We start from the raw sequence: 20250 nt of genomic DNA on the forward strand, positions 1-20250 counted from the left end.
ATAAGGATGGCAGTGCGACCCAAAAGCAGAAGTCTGCTAAAGAAACGGATATGGCTGTCTCTGTGACTCACTTCTTCCATCTTGACTGTTGACGTGATAGTGAGTTGTAGCAGCCACTTTGGGGACATGAGGGGACAAGTACACGCAAGGAAGGGTAACGTTGTGAGATGGTGGAGTACAAAGATACAGCCCGGGGTCCAATAGCATCAACGAGTGGTCAAACCAACACCACCACCTGTCTTCCTCAGATTTCTTGCTATATGAGAAAAATTAATGTCTATTTGTTTTTAGTCACTGTTTTTTTTAATTGAAGTTCCATTTGCCAACATATAACATGACACCCAGTGCTCATCCCGCCAAGTGCCCCCTCAGTGCCCGTCACCCAGTCACCCCATCCCCCCGTCCACCTCCCCTTCCACTACCCCTTGTTGGTTTCCCAGAGTTAGGAGTCTCTCATGTTTTGTCACCTTCTCTAATTTTTCCCATTTTCCCTCCTTTCCCCTATAATCCCTTTCACTATTTTTTATATTCCCAGTATGAATGAGACCATATAATGATTGTCCTCCTCCAATTGACTTACTTCACTCAGCATAATACTCTCCAGTTCCATCCACATCGAAGCACATGGTGGGTATTTGTCCTTCCTGAGGGCTAATATCTCATTGTATACATAGACCACATCTTCTTTATCCATTCATCTATTGATGGACATCGAGGCTCCTTCCACAGTTTGGCTATTGTGGACATTGCTGCTATGAACATTGGGGTGAAAGTGTCCCGGTGTTTCACTGCATCTATAGCTTTGGGGTAAATACCCAGTAGTGCAATTATTAGCCACTGTTATTTGGGGTTCCGCGCCTACTCTTGCAGGCATTTCTACTGGATACAGGAGGCCCTTTCAGTCCTAGGGCTGCTTTCTTACTCTATCCTTTAGCTTATTTCCTGCAGGTCTCTGAGCAGAGATTCACAACCCAGGTTGCACTTTGAATTCACCTGGGGAATTTTTACAAAAGTACCTTTGCCCAGGCCCCATGCCAGGTGAATTGAATCCACATCTCTGAGGGTGGGAACAAGGGATGACTAATGTTTTTTCCCCCTCAGGACTCTTTTATACGCTTAAAAATTATTGAGAATCCCAAAAGGCTTTCCTTGTGTGTATTGTGTTATTGATATATATAGTATTTAAAATAAAAACTGAAAAAAGTAATAGTTATTAATTCTTTTAAAAGGAAATAAAAAGCCACTTTTATATGTTTAAAATTTTCCATAATAAAAAATGTAAATAAAAATAACTTAGGGAACAAGGGGGGCTCCCCCCTCTTTTTTTTTAAATGTAGGCTCCATGCCCAGTGTGGAGCCTAACACAGAGCTTGAATTCATGACCCTGAGATCAAGACCTGAGCTCAACTGGGTGATATACTATATGTTGGCAAATTGAATATAAATAAAAAAATTTTAAAAGACCTGAGCTAAGAGTTGAATGCCTAACCGACTGAGCTGCCCAGATGTCCCAAGAAATATGGTGGTGGTGGTTTTTTTTTTTTTAGATTTTATTTATTTATTTATTTATTTATTTATTTGAGAAACAGAGTAAGAGAGAGCACAAATAAGGTGAGGGCAGAAGGAGAAGCAGACCCCTGCTGACCAGGGAGCCCGATGCGGGACTAAATCCTGGAAGTCCAGGATCATGACCTGAGCTGAAAGCAGGCATTTAACCTAGTGAGCCACCCAGGCACCCAAGAAATATGTTTTTAAAGACTCCACAGAGGGATTCCCTGAGTGGCGCAGTGGTTTGGCGCCTGCCTTTGGCCCAGGGCGCGATCCTGGAGACCCGGGATCGAATCCCATATCGGGCTCCCGGTGCATAGAGCCTGCTTCTCCCTCTGCCTGTGTCTCTGCCTCTCTCTCTCTCTGTGTGTGTGTGTGTGACTATCATAAAAAAAAAAAGACTTCATAGAGTTTGACCTACTCCATTTGGATTATGATTTAAACAAACACACACATACACACAACTTAGGACATCTGAACACTGAGTGGATATTTGATAATAAGAATGATTATTAATTTTTAGATGTGACATTAGAATTGTGATCATATTTGTAAGAGTCTTTATCTCAGTGCTACCTACTGAAAAGTTCACAAAAGGAATCATGGGATATCTGGGACGACTTCAAAATAATCCAATGAGGAGAAAGGAGTCAGTGAGGTAGAGACAAAACAAGACTGGCCATAAGTTGAAAGTTTTTATCAACTCACAGCTGATGGATAGCAGAAGATTCATTTTACCATTCTCTATGTTAGTATGTTTGAAATTTTCCATTAAAAATGTTCTAAAAATAGACAATAGGCATCATATAGAAACCAGGTAATGCAAATGAGAAAAAGCAAGGTTTTTTGACATTAAACAAAATATCCTGATTAAGATAAAATTCAGTAAACAGGAAGAGGGATTTTTTTATTAATAAAGCATAAAATCTTCAATAAAGATACAGTCAGGGCCTACTTATCCATTTGGCAGAGCAAAGTAGACACACAAAAGTCCACAGTACTTTTGGGGATTCATGAAAATGTTTACATTTCTTTTAAAATAGAAAATGAACTTTTAGATTGAAGAAAATATCTAAATATATAATATGAATATATTTATCATGTCCAACACAGTCATAAATACAGTTCTGAATTTTGTTTTTGAAGAAAGGGTACAGAAAGGCAAATGTGGTAGGGTCTATAGAAGTCTTAATGTGGCCCTGGCTATCATGGTCATAGATGTTTATGTGCTGAAGAGCAAAGCAACAAGATACAAACAACAGAGATGCTGGACTCTAGGATTAGACAACTCATGACACTGTGGTTACAACTGCTGAACATGACTTTGGGTTGGCCCTTTGAGGCGAGGGTGAGTCAGGAAGTACCAGTGTGGTCATGAACAGGGTGGTTGGATCATGCTGGTCAAATGTACAGAAGGGGGTCTGTGTAGAGGGAAAGGTAGCAAGCACCTCTTGGGGTGTCTTCTCAGTAACCCTACCTTATGTGGGAAGAGTGCCCCCAACACCTCCCTTTCACCATCCTAGTGCCTCATATAAGTTATCTGTTGTCACTGTGGGCCATCAGCCAGAAAGTGTTGGTTCTCGGAGGGGACAGCTGACCAGAAAGCCAGGCCAATCAGACTGGGACTCCAGGAACCTGAACCATGGAGCCCAGAGACACAGAGGCGAAAAGTGGATTGCTCGGGCTGTGTTTGTGTCCACACACAGGGACAAAGTCTGTGAACCTCTGAGGTCTCAGAACCACCCTTGCTCTCTCCCCTACAAAGAGGAAACACTTCTTTCAAATACTGAGTACCCCAATATTTCTATAATAAATTTCCTTTAGGGCTTAAGCTGTTATGAATCAGATTTTATGTTTGTAACAAAAAGAAACCGGCTCAGTTGGTAGAACATGTGACTCTTGACCTCAAGGTCATGAGTTCAAGCCCCATGTTGGGTGTGACGCCAACTTGAAATTTAAAAAAAGGAAAGAAACTTCAGGAGTATGGGATCTTGACAGCAGTAAGATCAGAAGTTTGAAGGGTGCAAGCAGTGTGCCCCAGACACCAGTGTGTCCACAGTAACAAAGCCAGAAGATTTAACCAAGGCAATATGGCCAGTTGCCCTCCCTTGTCTTTCCAGTGCAGAGGTTGTCACCGTGACCCACATAGTCGGTCAGAGACTCTATGGAGTCTTAGCCCTGTAGAGATGCAGTGGCAAGACCTGGAACATGACCTTTCCACCAGTTGCCATAGTAGTCAATGTGGCTTTTATCTGTTATAGTTTAGAAAACTCCATACCTATTTGATGGGATTCAAAAGGCCTTCTACTTGGAAGTAAGATGTTACTAATAGAGGGGTGTATGGGTGGCCCAGTCCATTGGGCATTTGCCTTCAGCTCTGGTTGTGATCCCAGAGCTTCACAGGGCTCCCTGCTCAGTGGGAAGTCTGCTTCTCCCTCTCCCTCTGCACCCTCCAACACTCATGCTTGCTCACTCTCTCTCAAATAAATACATAAAATCTTTTTTTTTATAATGTTACTAATAGAAAAGAAGCCAGAGCAAAATAGACACGTGGATTTTCATGCACCTGCTACCTGAGGGAAGGCACAGTGATGGGCTGACTCTCACTGCGCCATATCCTGCCATCGTGGATACTGGAGGGCAGCCCTAAGGGGGGGGGGGGTGGCCCTAGATGTCGCTGGTCTTCATTCAAGGACCAGTGGGACAGGTCTTCCCTACTGAGATAGCAGTCAGCTGGCACTGCCAGTTCCCATGAAACTACCCTGAGGATGAGAAAAAAATAAAATGAAAGAAAGCCAATTGCAAGCACCCAGGGGTGATTTCTGCTCACCTGAACAGGTTTGAGCTAGGAAACGTTACCGCGGCCTATGACCTGCACAGCTGGCCGGGGAAAAAACTAGGATATGGCCCTAACAGTCCCTGCTGACACCAAACTTGCAGGAATAGGGGCTTCATAACCACAAAACTGGGTCACCACCTTCTTTCTGAGGCAACTACAGCCTTCCTTACCTTGGCCCACTCCGTTCCCTATCCGTCTCTATCTACACCACTCTGATCCATTCAGAAACTACACATCCCAGCATGCAACACAGCCAAGGAGGGGAAGGCCTTCTGGGATAGGTAGTGCTCCCAGGTACAGTGATCTAAGTGGTCCAAATTTTACAAGTTGTTTTTTGCCCATAAGTTACCACGTCAAAAATGTCGGCGCAGGGCTAAGATGCAGCTCCAAGAGTGTGAAGGGCTAGAGCACCCATCCCCAGGCGTTCTCGCTAAATCTCACTACCCTCCGGGGGTTGGTTGGCTGGGGAACTGTGTCTGAGCCCTTCACAGCCTTATCCAGCCTGGGTGGGGCCTTAATACACAAACCTGTCATATCACTTATCTCTCCAAACTTCAGTAGTGACTCCCTCCTCACTGCGTTCAAGTTAAACTTGTTTGAGAGGCAGTCAAGAGTTTCAGAACCAGCCCTTCCTGCAAGAGTTTGTGTTCTGACCCACTCAGACCCGAAGTAGCTCTCCAAAGCCTCTCTCTTTTTTGTGCCCTCCCCACCCTATCCAGAAGCCTCCAATGCCCACAATCCACTGGAGCCACTGCCAGCACCCACATGTTTAGATACCAGGGCAACTGCGCTACCCACACTCAGCCCCATCCCAAAATTCCCACCTCTGGAGCCCTGCCCTTCAAATCCTCCCATCTTTCCTTAGAGCCAAGCCCCCGCTTGCCCCGGAGGAGGCAGAAATCCCGCTGCAAGGAGAGGGCTGTGGTTCTGGCATCCTCAGCAGCAACTTGGCACAGAATCGCTTGTAAAACTGTTGTCTGGGACTGGTTGGCATTCTAGCTAAATAGGCTTTTGTGGATTGGCCTGGGACCCAACTGCCGTGTATAAATGTTATTTGAGTGAATGTATGGCATTGTTTCCATGGAGAAAAGCCCTCTGAGCTCAGAGCATCTGACCAAAAGTGACCTTTGGGGACACTCCCTTTGTGCTTTGGGGGCAACCTCTGTGGGTTTGGCTCCAGTTTGAGAGCCCCGAGAAGCCTGAGCGCTGGGCCAGCTAGGCTGGGAGTGAGTGTGGCCGAGGATCTATGTAGGTCTGCCCTTCCGTCCAGCGGAGGCCCAGAAGGAAGGGGAGAAGTCTGCCCGGAGCATCAGGACTTGGAGACTGAGACCAAGGACGTAAGGGATCCAGAAACCCATCCACCGCCTCACCCCGGAAAGACGGGATCGGGGGCTTCCCCTCCATGCGGACTCCTCTTGGTTTTGGGGAGTGGGGTCGGGAGGGTTCAGTGGGTGACGGAGGAAGGGACGGCGAGTTAGGAACGTCTTACTCCGTCTTACTCCGCTTGCGCTTTAGGAGGCCGAAGTCTTGGCATCGGCACCAGGGGGCAGCAGAGGCGGAGAGATGCGCTGGCGGGGGAGAGGGAGGGGTTGTTTTTTGTTTTTATCTGCAAACGGTTTTCCTGCCCACCGTGGATTACAGGCTGCACTTCCAGACCATAAAAGAGCTTCTTTGGGGGAAGCCTGGGTGGCTCAGTGGTTGAGCGTCTGCCTTCGGTTCAGGGCGTGATCCCGGGATCCGGAATCGAGACCCACCTCGGGCTCCCTGCAGGAAGCCTGCTTCTCCCTCTGCCTCTCTCTGCTGCTCTCTTAGAATAATTAAAATCTTAAAAAAAAAAAGTTTCCTCCTGTCGACACTGAGCCAGATCCACCCCTCCAAGGGTTCAGAGACTGGGGTTCTGTCCTTGGGGGCGGGGACGATCAAGGCTGTGACGCCTGGGATCCGCCGGGGCGGGGGGGAGCGGGGGGGGGGGCGGGGCGCGGCCTCCAGGGACTCGGGTCCCACCGGCCCGGCCCGGGCCCTGCAGGTGCGCGACGCTCACCCCCGCGCACGCGCAGCCCGGCTCCCAGCGAAGAAGGGGCCTCCGGATTGGGAGGAGACCCTGAAATAAGTTTTATTCTACTGCCAGGACGGGCAGGAGCCAGGAAGTGCTGCTGTGGGGATGGGAAGCCCCAGGAGAGGTGGGAGGCCAGCTAGGGGTGCCCAGCCAGCAGCTGCCCTGAACAGAAGGGCCCTGCCCAGACCCGGAGGGCACAGAGCTACTGAGTCAGCCCTGAAAGGGGCCGCTGGGAAAGGAGTAAGTGGGGGCCGGGCCGCTCTCGGTGGGACAAGCACTGGGCACCTTGACGCAGAGTAGCCGATGATGCAGGTGCAGGTGGCCTTGGACCATACAGCAGCCATGGCATACTTGAAGGGGAAGGAGGAGGTGACCAGAGGCACAGGGGCAGGAAACGTTGTCCTTGACATGAGCCTCAGTCCTCTCATTGCAGAGTTTAGACCAGACCAGGGAAGGCCCCCCTTTCAACCCTGAGGTCCCTAAAGATGGCCAGTGGGGGTGCTGGGATGTCGTGTTTGACCCGGACACGAGGAAGACGGGCACACCCTCACCCAGAAACAGCCCAGCACCTGCGTCACACGGAAGCCTGGGCTCCTGCCTGATGGGCTCGTGAGTCTGGACTTGTCAGCCAGGTTTTATGAATTCTTTCTGGGCCCCAGCACCACAAAAGGACAGGCCCTCTGGGCAAAAGGTTTAAGCCTTCCATTTCTGGTAAAGGCTCAGCTGGCAAAGAGGGGGTACTGGGCAGGGTTGGGGTTGGGGTTGAAATAACAACACAAGCACCACACACACATGCGCCCTAGAGGAGACGATCACATTATTTAGCCATCAGTCAGAAAGGAGACTGGTCGGAGGGCTGGACAAGGTCCCAGGAGTCCCTTCCATCCAGATGCCACACATTAACCCTTCCATTATGGGATCAGGGAAGGTGAGACGGAGCAGGTACTCCGGGGTGGGACCAGAGTGGCCAGGGTGGTAGTGGATTGCTCGGGGGCTCAGAGCCATGGTGACTGGCTAGCTGATAAGGACGAGTTTTGGTATTTTGACAGTGCTGAAAACAGCCCTGCTCTCACCCCTCACCCTTCCACTCCCCGCGCCCCGGGGGGAAGGGGTGGGAAGTGGTGGAGGCTGGCTCACCAGGTAACAGTCAGTTCCTGCAAGTCCCAGACCAAGTGAGACACAGCCTGTGTGTGGGTCGGGAAGCCAAACACCCTGGTGGAGCCGAGAAAGCCCCTGGGCAGAGAGAGTCAGACCCTGAGGCAAAGGAGACCATATATTCCAACATTCACAGTGGGTGCTACAGGCAGGCTGAGGGAGGGGGGTTGGCCTGGAAGCCCTGAGGCAAGGAGTAGGGTGAGCCCTGTCTCCAAAGTCTGCTGGTTCCTGTTGGCATTTCTCTCTTTATCTTTTTTGTTTTGTTTTCCGCTCTTTAAATAATTAATTAATTACTTTTAAATACAAAATACACAGTGTCCTTTCTCTTCTCTTCTGCTTGTTTAGGGGCGATTGGGAGGTGAGTTTTAAATAAGGGTCCCGGCTGCCTAACAGGTCACAGGCTCCCGGTGGGAGGCCAAGAGCCCCAGGTGCCACCCCTCCCCTGGGGTGCCCGGAACGCTTCACCCTCCCCTGGTGTGCCCCAGACTGGGGGCTCTCAGTGCCCTGGCCCAAAGCCCTCTAGATGGTGAGGAGCCCTCTTGGGAGGTGGCACAGAGCTGATGCTGTGAGATTCCGGGTGGGCCTGCTTTCGGCGGACAGAGACAGGCAGAGAAGGTCCTAGCCCATGAAGCACACAGGCCCCAACAGCACCCCTCCCCGCCTTGGGGGGGCCCCCAGGTCTGAGAAGGAGGCGTCCAGCACCGGTAGCTGCTCCAGCACAGGAGTCCGCACCTCCAGCACCGTCCGGCCTTGCTGTGTCTTGAGAGGAAGATGGAAGAGAGGGAGCAGTGAGCTTGGTGGAGGCACACACAGAGCCCACAGATCCCCCAGCCTCAGGCCCAGGTTCCCCTCTCCTCTGAGGCCCTGAGGTGCCATCCCCCCTACTCCTCTGCCCATCCTTGTCATGTGGTCAGACTTGCTAGATTTTCTTCCTCAAATTTCTTCCAGAGTCAGGATTAGGAAAGCTAGGAAGATTGGATTTGTGTGCACGTGTGTGTGCACGCACACATGTGTGCTCATGAGCCAGTCTATACAGCTTTGGGTTCATCTTGGAGATCATCTACCTGTGGTAGTTGTGCGAGTCTGTGCGAACCCACGTGTCTGTGGTGTCACTGTGTGATGATATCTGACATGATTCCACATGTGTACGTCCATGTGTGACCCTGTCCAGGCAACTCTGGGGATGTCTGTACAGGCTGGGAGTGTCTGTGCACTCCTGTGCCTTCAGGGGGCGGGAGGTGGTTTGCACACCTGCGTGCTTGTCGGGCAACCTGTGTAAATGTGTGCACGAGCCTGTATGACTCACTCTGCATGCTGCTGGTGGGTGCACCAAAGGTGAATCCCAGCTTCCATCTTTCCCACCCTCCTCGCCCCTGTCTGAGCTCCCTCGAATACATCTGACACCAAGAAGCTGGACTCCTCCTGGTCTTCCAGGTGTCTCTGCCCAACGGGTCTTCTGCAGCCTGACTCTGGGATGCGCCCCATCCAGCTCTTCCTGCCTCCCACCTGACAGCCGTCTCTGAATTCCTTGACATAGGGGCTGGTCTCCAAGCTCAGCTCATCCTCATTGGCCCCCCGGAGCTTCAGGGGACCCTCTCGGGCCACCCCCAAGCATGGGTAGGAGACATCCTGGTGGGCTGAGACGCTGAGCAGCCGCAGGAAGGTAAGCTGGACCACACCAATCGGGGAGCCCTCTGAGTCCACGTAAGAGAACTGGGGGGAGAGAGGACAGCGATGAGGGGCAGACAGAGCAGGGCTTGCAAAGCATCTACAGACACAAGGTCCCCAGCCCAGGGTTCTGGGTGGGGACTCACTGGGCAGAAAAGCCTGGGGGAGAAATGGGCCAGAGTGGGAGACAGGGAGGACTTACTGAGGGCAAACAAAAGGCAAACTCTGTGTTGGGTTGTCAAGGGAAGGAGACAGAGTGGCAGAGGGCTGGTAAGAGGATAAAAGCCAGGGAAAGAAGGGGCAAAGGCTCTGTAGGGGCCAGGGCACCTGTCACATAAACCCAGAAGCCACTGGGCTACACAGAGGAGCAGGGGAGGAAAGTCAGGGGCCAGCTCTCACTTGCGTGACATCATCCCTGGGAGTCACACACGTTTCCCCTCCTGCTGTAAAGTTGCAGAAAACCCGGAAGGCATCCCGAGCACAGCCCTGGTTGGGGTCAACCCAGTACTCCCCTGTCAGGGAAGGGAGAAGGAAGGGTCAGGGCCCCCATAGGCGGGACTCAAGACACTCCTTGCCCCCTTTCCCACTCCCCGCCCTGCTGTTCCAAACCCCACTTCTCCCCACCACACCCTTGGTCTCCCGGCCCCACTCTCCCCCAGAGTCCCTACAATACCGCCCCCACCCATACTTAATTCCATCATCACCCTACACTCTGCCCATCTGAGGGACCCCTTCCCACAGCAGTACCCCCAGGCTCCCACAGGGGAGGCAGGAGCACTGACACCCTCACATCAGTACAATAGGTGGTTGTAGATGCACACATGTGCCCGTTAGTATAAATGCAAGCACAAGTGTACACATGCACATGTGTGCATGTGTGCTACTTCCTGTAGGCAGCGGGCTGATCATGAGCTGGTGCACACTGGGAGGACCAGATCAGCCGTTAAATATTGAAATACTTATGACCTAGTTGGTAAAGAACTGCTGTCCCAAGCCCCGAGCTCCAAGCCCCCACCCCACACCTTCCCCCAAGAGCCCCTACATCCATTCGGCTTTTCATTCCGTTGTCTCCTGAGCCTGGCACTGACCATCAGGCAGCTCTGGGTGGCAGAGCTTCAGGTCCTGGCAGGTGCGGGCAGGGCTGTCCTGGGTCCCTGTCGGCCGCCTCATCTGCTCAATCTCCTCCCGCAGGGAGTCGAGGGAACCAAAAATCTCCTCCAGCCCCCCAGCACTGCCCGGAGCCCCCCCAGCCGGTATGGCCTCATCCTCCTGCATCAGGCGGCTTCCATCCACCGAGCGCCGAGTCTTCTTGGGCATCTGGATGGGCAGGGGCTGGATCACTTCGCCTGGGGGGCCCTGGGTGGAGGGATGGGTGGAGAGGGTGAGAGACAAGAATGATATGAGGGGGAAACGACAGAGAGGCACAGTCAGAGAAGCAGGCCCTGACTTGTAACTCACCGGGTGTCCTGGAGGACCCTGGACGCCCTTCTCACCCTTGGGTCCAGCTGGGCCCTGCCAGAGGAGTAAATGAGGTCATGGCGGAGTCAAGGGGTCAAGCAAGCAATCAAGGTCACAGAAGGGTCAAATCAATCTCTGGGCTGGGAATGAGGAGTTTCCCTGGGAGAGAGCACATTTGCCCTGGAAAGTGTCAAGTCTAGCTGGGGGAAGGGAGCAGAGCTCAGAGTTGGCTGGGGCATCACTCACTGTGGCTCCTTTGGCTCCTTTGGGGCCAGCAGGTCCCTATGAAATGAGGAATAAGAAAGAGGTAGTCACCACAGGGGACGGTTGGGATATGGAGGAATGGAGAGGCAAAGTCATGAGTCCACAAGACCCTGGCTTTCCTACAGGATGGGCAGACATGGGGGACTCGGAGACATATGGGAGGCCCTGGAAGGGTGGGGGAGGAAACACTGCAGGTGTAAGGACATATGGAGGACACTGGGGCCTATTCTTGTTTGCTGGCTGTTGCCATGGAAGCCATTGGGGGATTATGGAGCGGGGAGCATTGGGGTTTAGAGGATTTAATGAGGAACAGATGGGGTACTCACGGGGAGGCCAGGAGGCCCTCCAGGACCGATAGGGCCAGATGCTCCTGGGATACCCTAGGAAGAAGAGAGGCATGGTTCAAGTGGGTCTTCCTCCACACCCTCTGTCCCCCTACGCTGAGTCTCCATTGCCACCCCACCCACCCCCAACATGAATCCCCACACTCATCCTCCCAGACCTTCCAGGACCATGTCCTCACCGTCTCTCCCTTCTGTCCAGCAGAGCCCTGAGGGCCAGGAAGTCCCCGATCACCCTTCTCTCCCTGCTCCCCAGGGGGACCAATCAGTCCGATGAGACCTGGGTGACCCTGGAGGAGGGACAGGTGGTCAGGGGGTGGCAGAGAGGAGACACAGGGATGCAGAAGAAGGAATCTACAAGGGTCAGAGCCCAGAAGACAAGAGAGACTCGGGCCCAGGGTCTGAGTAAGGACCCTCCAAAGACTCAGTGCTGGAGGTCTGAAGCACAGTGCTGGGCACTCAGGGTGTGGATGAGGGGAGATTCCCAGCCATAAGTCTGTCACTCACCTTCTCGCCCTTGGCTCCAACATCACCCCGGAGGCCAGGAAGCCCTGGGGGTCCCTGTGGGGAGACAGGAAGTCACTCTCTCCATGGGAAGGTGGGACCAAGCTCCTCACTGCCATTTCCCACTTGGTCCAAGGCCTCCGCTGCATGCCCACTGCTAGGCGACGGCACCACCTTCCTCACCCCCACCCTCCCCACCCAATCCACAATCACTCACCACAGGACCTGGAGGTCCAGCCTGGCCTGTGGCCCCAGGACGGCCTTGCTGACCCTGCAGAGCCAAAGGGACCACAGAGGTCAAGAGAACTGTCCTCACATGGACACCCTCCAAAGGCCCCTGACCCCTCCTACCCCAGCCAAGCCTCTCCACTCCATGACTTACCACTGAGCCTGGGAGTCCCCTGAGACCATCAGGACCAGTTTTCCCCGCTGGGCCTGCTGGACCCACAGGGCCTGTCTTCCCTGGGGCACCCACAGCACCAGGATCCCCCTGAAACATGTGCACGGAATGAGTCTTAAAAAGCAGAGGAAAGGGATATGGTTGGGGGTAAGGAGTTCAAGGCAGATGGGATGAGGCAGAAAGGAGAGGCTAGTCCCCAGGAGCCCCTGGAGCAGGAATAAGTATAGGGAACCCCCATCAGGGCAAGAGGCTCAACATGGAGGAGCTCGACATGCCATAGATGTCTGGAGAGAGGAATCTGAGAAACCAGAAGTCCCAGGGGATAGAGGGAACAACACTCCAGCATTCAGGATGGCCTCTCCCTCACCTTGGCTCCCTTCTCTCCTTGCCGCCCCTCAGGACCAGGCATGCCAGCGGGACCCTGCAGATGAAGACAAGAAGGAAAAGTTGATAGGTAGGGAGTTGCCAGGCTCAACTGCTTTCCCCTCCTGTCCTTCTGGCCTCCAGTGACTGTGCGCATGTGAGCATGCATGCACACACAGACTTCCTTGTGCCCACACACACACACTTGTGCATGCAGAGTCACAGAAGCTGATTCACAGACAAGCTGGTATAGCTGTACCACTTGTTAAAATACTGAGGGGTTCTGTGTATTCTGCGAAGAGCCACTTGCCCCCACACCATCTAGTGCCCTTCTACCGCAGCAACTGGAGAGTTAATCCTGGGCCTAGCCGGGGGCGGGGGCGGGGTGGGGAAGCCTGCTGGGAAAGCTAGCCCCTTCCTCCAGTGTCCACTCTGATCAGTTGGTGATTCCCACCACCCCTGGCAAGAAGATACATAGCAAAACCCAGGAATGGATGAACTCACTTATATAGGGCACACTCACAAATACAAATGTTCACACACATATGCACCCCATCCCAGGCACCTCCCTGCCCATCCCATTTGCCACTGCCCTCTATCCACCCTGCCCAGGGACTGCACTTCAAGGTCCTGGATGTCCACCTCACTTACCCGCTTTCCAAGTGGTCCAGGGGGTCCATTCTCCCCAGTGGGACCAGGAGATCCCTATGGAGGGAGGAATAAGGATGCGTGAGCATTTAGCTTCCGGTCCATGGAACTTTCAGGAGCAGGGCATCAAAAGGGGGTAATGGGCCTGAAGGCTTGGGCTCAGTGGTGAAGGGAGAGGGCACTAGTCACTCACAGGCTGTCCTGGCTCGCCATCTTCTCCTCGGTCACCCTTCGCACCATCCTGGCCCTGCAAGGACGAAGCAAGGTCAAGGATTGCCACAACCTGGCTGGCATCACCCCCAAAAGTGCCAATCTTTCCAACTCTCTGCCTGCCCTGCCATACCCCCCAGCTTCCCATACTCAAGCCCATCAGCCACACAAAGTCCTGTCCAGGTACCTACTCTCTATCCCCCATTCTATCCCTCGGGAAGACTCACCCGAGGGCCACCTTCTCCAGGAGGGCCAGGATCACCAGGAAAACCAACAGGACCCTAATGCAGAGAACAAGGTCAAGGTCACAAGTCCCTAAGCCTACCCAGAACTAACACAGACCCCCATGTCACACCTCCCCTTCTCTGCCCATAGTGCCCGCCTGCATGCCCTGCGAAGATGGTCTCCTGCACTTGCTTTTCCTCACTTCCTGCACTTCATGCTTTCCGATGCTTTCAGGCAATCAGAAGGCATCTCTCACTTTCTCTCTCTGGATTTCAGATCCCCTATGTCCCTTCCAGAAGACCTCATTCCCAGAGCCTCCCACCCAAGTATCCCCCACTCTTGGGCTCCCCCTACTCCAAGATCCTCTCACTCAAACACACCCACATTCCCAGGTCTCTCATTCACAAGCCCCCCCTTCCATCCCTGCCCCCCCAAACTCACAGGGTTCCCTTTGGGGCCATCATCACCAGTGGGGCCTTTGGGCCCTGGTGGTCCTGCCTCTCCTGGTTGCCCGGACTCTCCTTTCTCCCCACGCTCCCCGCGTGGACCCTGAAGGATGAGTAGAGGGTACAGATGGTCCCAAAGGGCTCTTGAAGGTCAAGGATGCAGCCCCTGCTTCCAAGACACCTTCAGCCTCCCCTCTACCCCCTCAGTGACAGCGGGATGCATACATCAAGTCAAGCCCATAGGGAATCCTCTGGTCCCTCTTCCCTTCAAAGAAAGAGCGTGGGGCTCACTCAGACCCAGAGGTCCAGAGCCTCATAGAGTGTCAGGGGCACAGGCTCCTAGGCTGTAGAGGGGCTCCAGCTCCAAGAGATCACAGCAGCCAGGGGCTGGGGTTGATTAGGGTGATGGGGATTAGGGAGCAGGGTCTCAGAGTTTTCACTCACCTTGACACCTGGCTCACCCTGGACCCCTGGAGATCCTGACTCTCCTGGCTCCCCCTGCAAGGAGACTGGGGTCAAACACTTCCTTCCACAACCCCCCCCAAAAAAATCCTGATATTTCAGTCTCTCACATATTATTCTCTCTTGCCCAAACTGGCAGAAACCCAACACTCATACCACCCCGAAAACAAGTCCATTCACTCATTCCCTTCCCTGTTACCTTCTCTCCAGGGGGACCCAGGTTCCCAACACCTCCTGGGGGACCTTGTGGGCCCTGGAAGAGGAACAGAAATAGGAGTCATTGCTTAAAGGAGGAGGTGCCATTCCAGGGGCAGAGCCTGAATGAACACCCGAGTCATAGCAGTGAGACAGTGGGAGGCCTTCCAGGGCAGGTGGCTTCTCGTGGCAGCTGAGATGAGACTAGAGTTTATAGTCTGGGGAAAGAGAGGCAGGACTGGCCATGGTGATCTGCAGGGAGAGAGGCTGAAAGGACTCACATCAGCTCCATTGGGTCCAGCTGGGCCTCTAGGTCCTGGGGGGCCGGGTGGTCCCTGGGGAAACAGATACAGCAAAGATGGGGAAGCGAAGAGAAAGAAAGAGCATTAGGCACATAAGAATGCCAGAGGGTTGGGGGAGGCAGACATCTTGAGAGGGTGGCAAGAGAGAGGGGCAGCCACGCCAGAGAGCAGCCGGCACGGAGCAGGGGATGCTGGAGGTGCTGGATAGGGGTGACTAGTAGGTGGGGTTGGGGCCAGGGGGTCGCACTCACCATAGGGCCCACATCTCCGGTTTCTCCCTTCTCACCCGAGGGGCCTGGCAAACCCTGTGCGGGGGGCGGGGAGGGGGACAGGGTACAGACCCAGATGACCAAGCCACCAGAGCACAACTCCAAGTAGACAGACCTTGCAGTGCCCTTCCCTTCCATCCCACATGCCCCCCAGTCCTCAGCAGCAGGGGCCAGTAGGGGGCAGCAGACCCATGCTGACCTCACCTCCCAGCCCCTGCCTCTAGCCCCCAACTCACTTGCAGGCCAATGGGTCCCGGGGGCCCATTGAATCCTCTTGTTCCTTCATCGCCTTTGGCCCCGAAGTGTCCCTGGGGTCCCCGAGCTCCGGGCTCCCCATCTGCTCCCTGAGGTGGAGGGAGGGCAGGGGCAAGGACACAGAGATGGTCCTGGGTCAGGAGATCTCTATTCCCAAACCCCACATCGAGCTGTGCACTAGGCCCAGAGCCCCGTCCCCACACTTAGCCCCAGGGGCAAAGGGGAACTGGGGGCAGATTGGAGGCTGCCCACACCCCTGAGGGTGGGGATGAGGCATCAGTCACTCACCGCTGCTCCAGGCTGCCCCACAGGACCCAGGGGCCCAGGGGGTCCAGGAGGGCCCTGGGGAGAAAAGGAGAGTCAGAGAGACCAGGACAGGGAGAGAGACCAGGTGGAAATGAGGTTAAAGGCGAGAGGTCAGAAGTCAAAAGTCACGGTCACTTACATGTTCACCCTTATTCCCTTTAGTGCCCTTCTGTCCGGGATCTCCCACCTCACCCTGCAGGGACAAGGCAGGTGAGATATTAGCAAAAGGATCTGGGTAGGCAGGGAAAATAAGGCAGGGGTGGGGGGGTAGGAGGCGTGCACAGATCAATGATCTCATCTGGAAAGACTGGCCCAGGGTCTGTAAGTCCCCACACCTTGTCTCCATCCTCTCCTGCCACGCCCGGGGGTCCAGCAGGGCCAGGGAGCCCCACGGGACCCTGTACCCCATCTCGGCCAGTTGGACCAATGGGGCCTTTCTCACCCTGTAGGAAATGAAGAAAGAAGTCATGACCCGGAGACAACACTCACCCTCCATGGCCCAGCAGCTCACAGCTCACAGACCCCTCCCCAGTGTCTCCCCCCACCAACCTGGGGATCCCGCACTCACCGGGACACCTTTCTCTCCTGCGGCTCCAGGGGGACCCTGTGGGCCTGGTCGCCCTGGGGGGCCAATGGGTCCCCCAGATCCTGCTGCACCTCGCTCCCCAGGGGAGCCCTGAGACAGGAAATGGAGTCAGACCCCCAAAGAGGACATCACAGCCCACCCACATCAGAGGAGCCCTGACCATGGTTCCCAGGAGAATAGCCCAAAATTGAACACACTATGGCTGATCCTAGATACCCTCTGCCCAGTCCCACAGCCTGCCTAGATCCAGATGCCACTCGCCACTCTTCATCCTTCCTTACCCACTCTTTCCTGGTTCCTCCCTCCTGCCCCCCAAAGCCCCCAGACTCACTGCAGGGCCAGGGGGACCAGCCGGACCTTCGTTTCCCTTCAAACCGAGTCCACCCTATGAACCAGAGATTTAAGCAACAGATATGAGATGGGAAGGTGGGATATTTTAAGAATGAGGGTCCAAGGGACACACAGGGAAGGACGAGGGGAGGGAGGGGAGACAGGCTCAGGGAAACAGGAGTGGGGGTGATGCCCAGTGATTTGTTTCTCCTGCTGGGAGACGGGGATTACACTCACGGCAGTGCCGGGGAGGCCTCTCTCTCCCGGGAAGCCCCTCAGACCAGCAGGTCCATCCTTCCCTGGGGCCCCTGGGGGACCAGGATCACCCTAAAATGAAACAAAATGTGATGAGCCACATAGCCATGCTCCCAAATTGGACAGAGAGATCTCTGGCCTTTGTCAAATCCCCAATTATCTGTTCCCTTCAGCAACGCCCCCCCACCCCCGACCCTAGTCCTCACAAGTTCCTCTCTGCCTGACCCTTTACTCACCTTTGTCCCTTCTTTTCCAGCTGTTCCAGTCAGTCCCTGCTCTCCAGGGGGTCCTGGGGGCCCTGGGTGACCTCGCTCCCCCATGGGCCCCGTCTCTCCTGCTGCTCCCTGGGGATGAGACAAAAAGACTCCAAGCTCATCCTCTGCCCCTCGGCCCAAAGAGGCCACCCTAAGATAAGCCCCCTGGAGCCCTTATCCTTGCCCCAAGGCTATTGAGGAATTCCTGGGGCTCTCCTAGGCCGCTGTGCTGGGGCCTAATTCGCCAGTTTGCAATAACTGCACCACCCAGGGTCCCCACTGCGGAACTGCCCCTCTGGGACACAATGAGATGAGAACTGGCCCAGGAACCAGGCTGAAGTTGAGATCCCTGCTCCAAATCCCCGCTCAGGGCATCTGGGGCAGGTAGAGCAGGGGCTAGGCCATGTGATCAGGAAAAGGGAAAAGAGGAGCAGATGACCTCCACAGTCTGGGGTCCACTCTGCCCCGAGGGTAGACATACCTGAGGTCCCACCACCCCTGGAGGGCCAGGGGGGCCAGTCTTCCCTTGGAAACCCTGAGAGAGGAAGGTGAGAGAGCAGTCAAAGCACATCAGGCATGGACACTGGGATAGACCCCAGGTTCCTGGAGGAAAGGCAGAGTCACCACCGAGTCCTTGGTCATGGGTCTGAGCAGCACCAGCTTCTGACTCTGCCAGAACAACCTCCCTGGTGGGCCTTCTAGACGGCTCTGGACTGTGAAGGTCCGAGGGGGCCAGGTCGTTACTTACCACTTCTCCTCTCTGGCCTGGGTGTCCCGGCAGCCCATCCTTCCCAGGGGGACCCTGGAAGGGGTTTAGATGTCAAGCAAACTCTGGGCTGGGAAGGAGGATGGAGAAGAAGGATTCATAGAACCAGAGGCCGTCAGAGGTCAGAGGTCATCTTACCGGAGGTCCTTTGGGGCCAGGAAATCCATTGGGGCCTTGGGGTCCAGGGAGACCCTAGAGACAGAGCCGGGTTGAATCAGGAGAATAAACAGGGGGTGCAGCTTCCCCCATCCTACCCCAGGGGTGAGAGATGAGGGCTTCACTCAGGCCCCTCAGGAAGCGCTAGGGAGCAGGAGACTCAGCTGCACTCACCCTTTCTCCAGGGGGTCCATGGGGGCCGTCACCACCTGATGTTCCCTGTTGGGGGAAGAGAGTCAGGGGGAAAGAGGCACTGCCTTCTAGCATCTGGAGGTCAGAGGAGACCACAGGGAGCTGGATTAAGCGGCAGATGGCAGAAGGAGCCCTGCCAAGACCACTAACCTTAGCTCCAGACTTCCCAGTGGCACCTCGGGGTCCCCGCTGACCCCGTGGACCCTAAAGAGAGGGGAGGGGAGTTGTCAGAAAAACCCAAATGCACCTCTTTGGCTCTTGATTTCCATGTCTGCCCTCCACACTCACCGTGGGGCCCCGCTCTCCCCGAGGCCCTGATTTCCCCGACAGGCCCTGGTGGGAAAGAAGCAGAAACAACACCTCACCCGGGGCCAATTCCACCAACAGAGCAGCCCTGCACTCCACACCCTCTCCCTTCCCCGGGCTTACCCGGGCTCCCTTCTCTCCACTGGCGCCGGGAAAACCAGGAAATCCCAGGGACCCCTGATGAGGTGGAGAAGGAAAGATTTGAGAAGTCCTGAAAAGGGAGCAGCAGGGTGGGAAGTCTGGGCTCTACCAGTAACTAGGCAGCCTTGGACAACCCTCAGTCCACCCCTGCTGCTCTCTGGCTCTCTATTCTCCCATCTGTGGAATGGGGCTAGGCTAAATTCGCTCTAGGGCCCCCCACTGCTGTCAGTCTCTTCTTCCTGGAATCAGGAGTCAGAGGAGGGAGGAAGAGGAGGAGACACACATGGGGCATCATATCACCTTGGGACCCTGGCGTCCAGGGTAGCCGGGCAGACCAGGAACACCTAACTTGCCCTGTAGAGAGACAGGGAGCAATTAGGGGCAAGAGGAGTCACAGACAATCTATCCATGGAGATCCCAAGTCCCAGAGACAGGAGCCAGCTCCTACCCATCAAGGCTCCCCAGCAAACCTCCAGCCCCCTGGCCCCTCATCTCATACTCCACGGGCTGCCTGGCTTTGGTAATCTCTCCTTCCTGAGAGTGGATGTTCCCCCACCGATGCTGGGCATCTCACCTCTTCTGTGTCTTTAGATCTGTGGCTCCATGAAGTTCCTGGGGATTGTGATCTAGCCCTTGCCTACCTGTGGACCTCAGCTTCCCTTCTCCGGCACACACTCCTACTCCACCAAGACCAGTCCCCTGGCAGGCCCGCACACACCATGCTCAGGATGGCCTCTGGCCATGTCCCCATACCACCCCAAGTACGTCTGGCACGCACCCCCTTCCTCCTGATGCTTCAGGGCCTGCCTTGCCCAGCCAGCTGCGGAGCAGAGGTTAGGTGGAGGGATTCTGCAGCCTGACTACTGGGGGTCAAGGCTATGCCCTTCATGGGCTGGGTTACTAAGAAGCATCTTCACTTGCTGGAACTTCAGTGAAAGCTGTCTGCAACAGGAGGCTGTAGGGTGGCTGCCCCACAGGACTCATAGGACAAGCAGGTGCAGTATTGGCACTCAGTGAGGGCTTACTGACAGCTCTGCAGGTGTGTTCTTACCTCCTCTGACTCCCCCTTCTTGGAATTCCTGCTGCTCTGAGTCTGGACTCATTTCCATTCTGCCTCATACCTACATTCCTTATGCTAGCTTCATGCCTTGTCCCCACCTCTGTATCACGTAAATTCTCACAACAGACTATTCCATGACCTCTTCTATAACCCCACCTCCACTCCAACTGTCAGTGGAAGGCGATGCCTTCTACAGAGAGGAGCATAATTAATATATAATGGTCTTCAAATGCCTCATTGACTCCAGCTATTGGCATCCCACGCCCATCCTGATCCAGTGCCTAGGCCCT

General features: G+C 54.6%; 1 protein-coding gene across 3 annotated transcripts in view; it reads right to left on the bottom strand.

The window, feature by feature from the left end:
• Positions 1-7296: 7296 nt before the first annotated feature.
• COL11A2 (collagen type XI alpha 2 chain) overlaps positions 7297-20250 on the bottom strand; it is a 29619-nt gene continuing 16665 nt past the window's right edge. For all 3 annotated transcript variants that reach the window (XM_055329843.1, XM_055329845.1, XM_055329844.1), the window contains 36 exons: positions 19201-19254; positions 18883-18936; positions 18742-18786; positions 18604-18657; positions 18436-18480; positions 18244-18297; positions 18088-18141; positions 17821-17874; positions 17322-17429; positions 17068-17157; positions 16832-16885; positions 16483-16590; positions 16250-16357; positions 16054-16107; positions 15897-15950; positions 15590-15697; positions 15336-15389; positions 15064-15117; positions 14787-14840; positions 14570-14623; positions 14121-14228; positions 13682-13735; positions 13438-13491; positions 13248-13301; positions 12601-12654; positions 12216-12323; positions 12051-12104; positions 11837-11890; positions 11512-11619; positions 11315-11368; positions 10971-11006; positions 10725-10778; positions 10355-10622; positions 9666-9778; positions 9105-9311; positions 7297-8357 (listed from right to left, as the gene is read on the bottom strand). In XM_055329843.1, coding sequence (XP_055185818.1) covers positions 8217-8357; positions 9105-9311; positions 9666-9778; positions 10355-10622; positions 10725-10778; positions 10971-11006; positions 11315-11368; positions 11512-11619; positions 11837-11890; positions 12051-12104; positions 12216-12323; positions 12601-12654; positions 13248-13301; positions 13438-13491; positions 13682-13735; positions 14121-14228; positions 14570-14623; positions 14787-14840; positions 15064-15117; positions 15336-15389; positions 15590-15697; positions 15897-15950; positions 16054-16107; positions 16250-16357; positions 16483-16590; positions 16832-16885; positions 17068-17157; positions 17322-17429; positions 17821-17874; positions 18088-18141; positions 18244-18297; positions 18436-18480; positions 18604-18657; positions 18742-18786; positions 18883-18936; positions 19201-19254 — 2835 coding nt within the window. In that variant the 3' untranslated portion in view covers positions 7297-8216. The remainder of the gene's footprint in view (positions 8358-9104; positions 9312-9665; positions 9779-10354; positions 10623-10724; positions 10779-10970; positions 11007-11314; positions 11369-11511; positions 11620-11836; positions 11891-12050; positions 12105-12215; positions 12324-12600; positions 12655-13247; positions 13302-13437; positions 13492-13681; positions 13736-14120; positions 14229-14569; positions 14624-14786; positions 14841-15063; positions 15118-15335; positions 15390-15589; positions 15698-15896; positions 15951-16053; positions 16108-16249; positions 16358-16482; positions 16591-16831; positions 16886-17067; positions 17158-17321; positions 17430-17820; positions 17875-18087; positions 18142-18243; positions 18298-18435; positions 18481-18603; positions 18658-18741; positions 18787-18882; positions 18937-19200; positions 19255-20250) is intronic.

This window comes from Nyctereutes procyonoides, unplaced genomic scaffold (genome assembly GCF_905146905.1).
Source record: "Nyctereutes procyonoides isolate TBG_1078 unplaced genomic scaffold, NYPRO_anot_genome, whole genome shotgun sequence".
NCBI classification, from domain to species: Eukaryota; Metazoa; Chordata; class Mammalia; order Carnivora; family Canidae; genus Nyctereutes; species Nyctereutes procyonoides.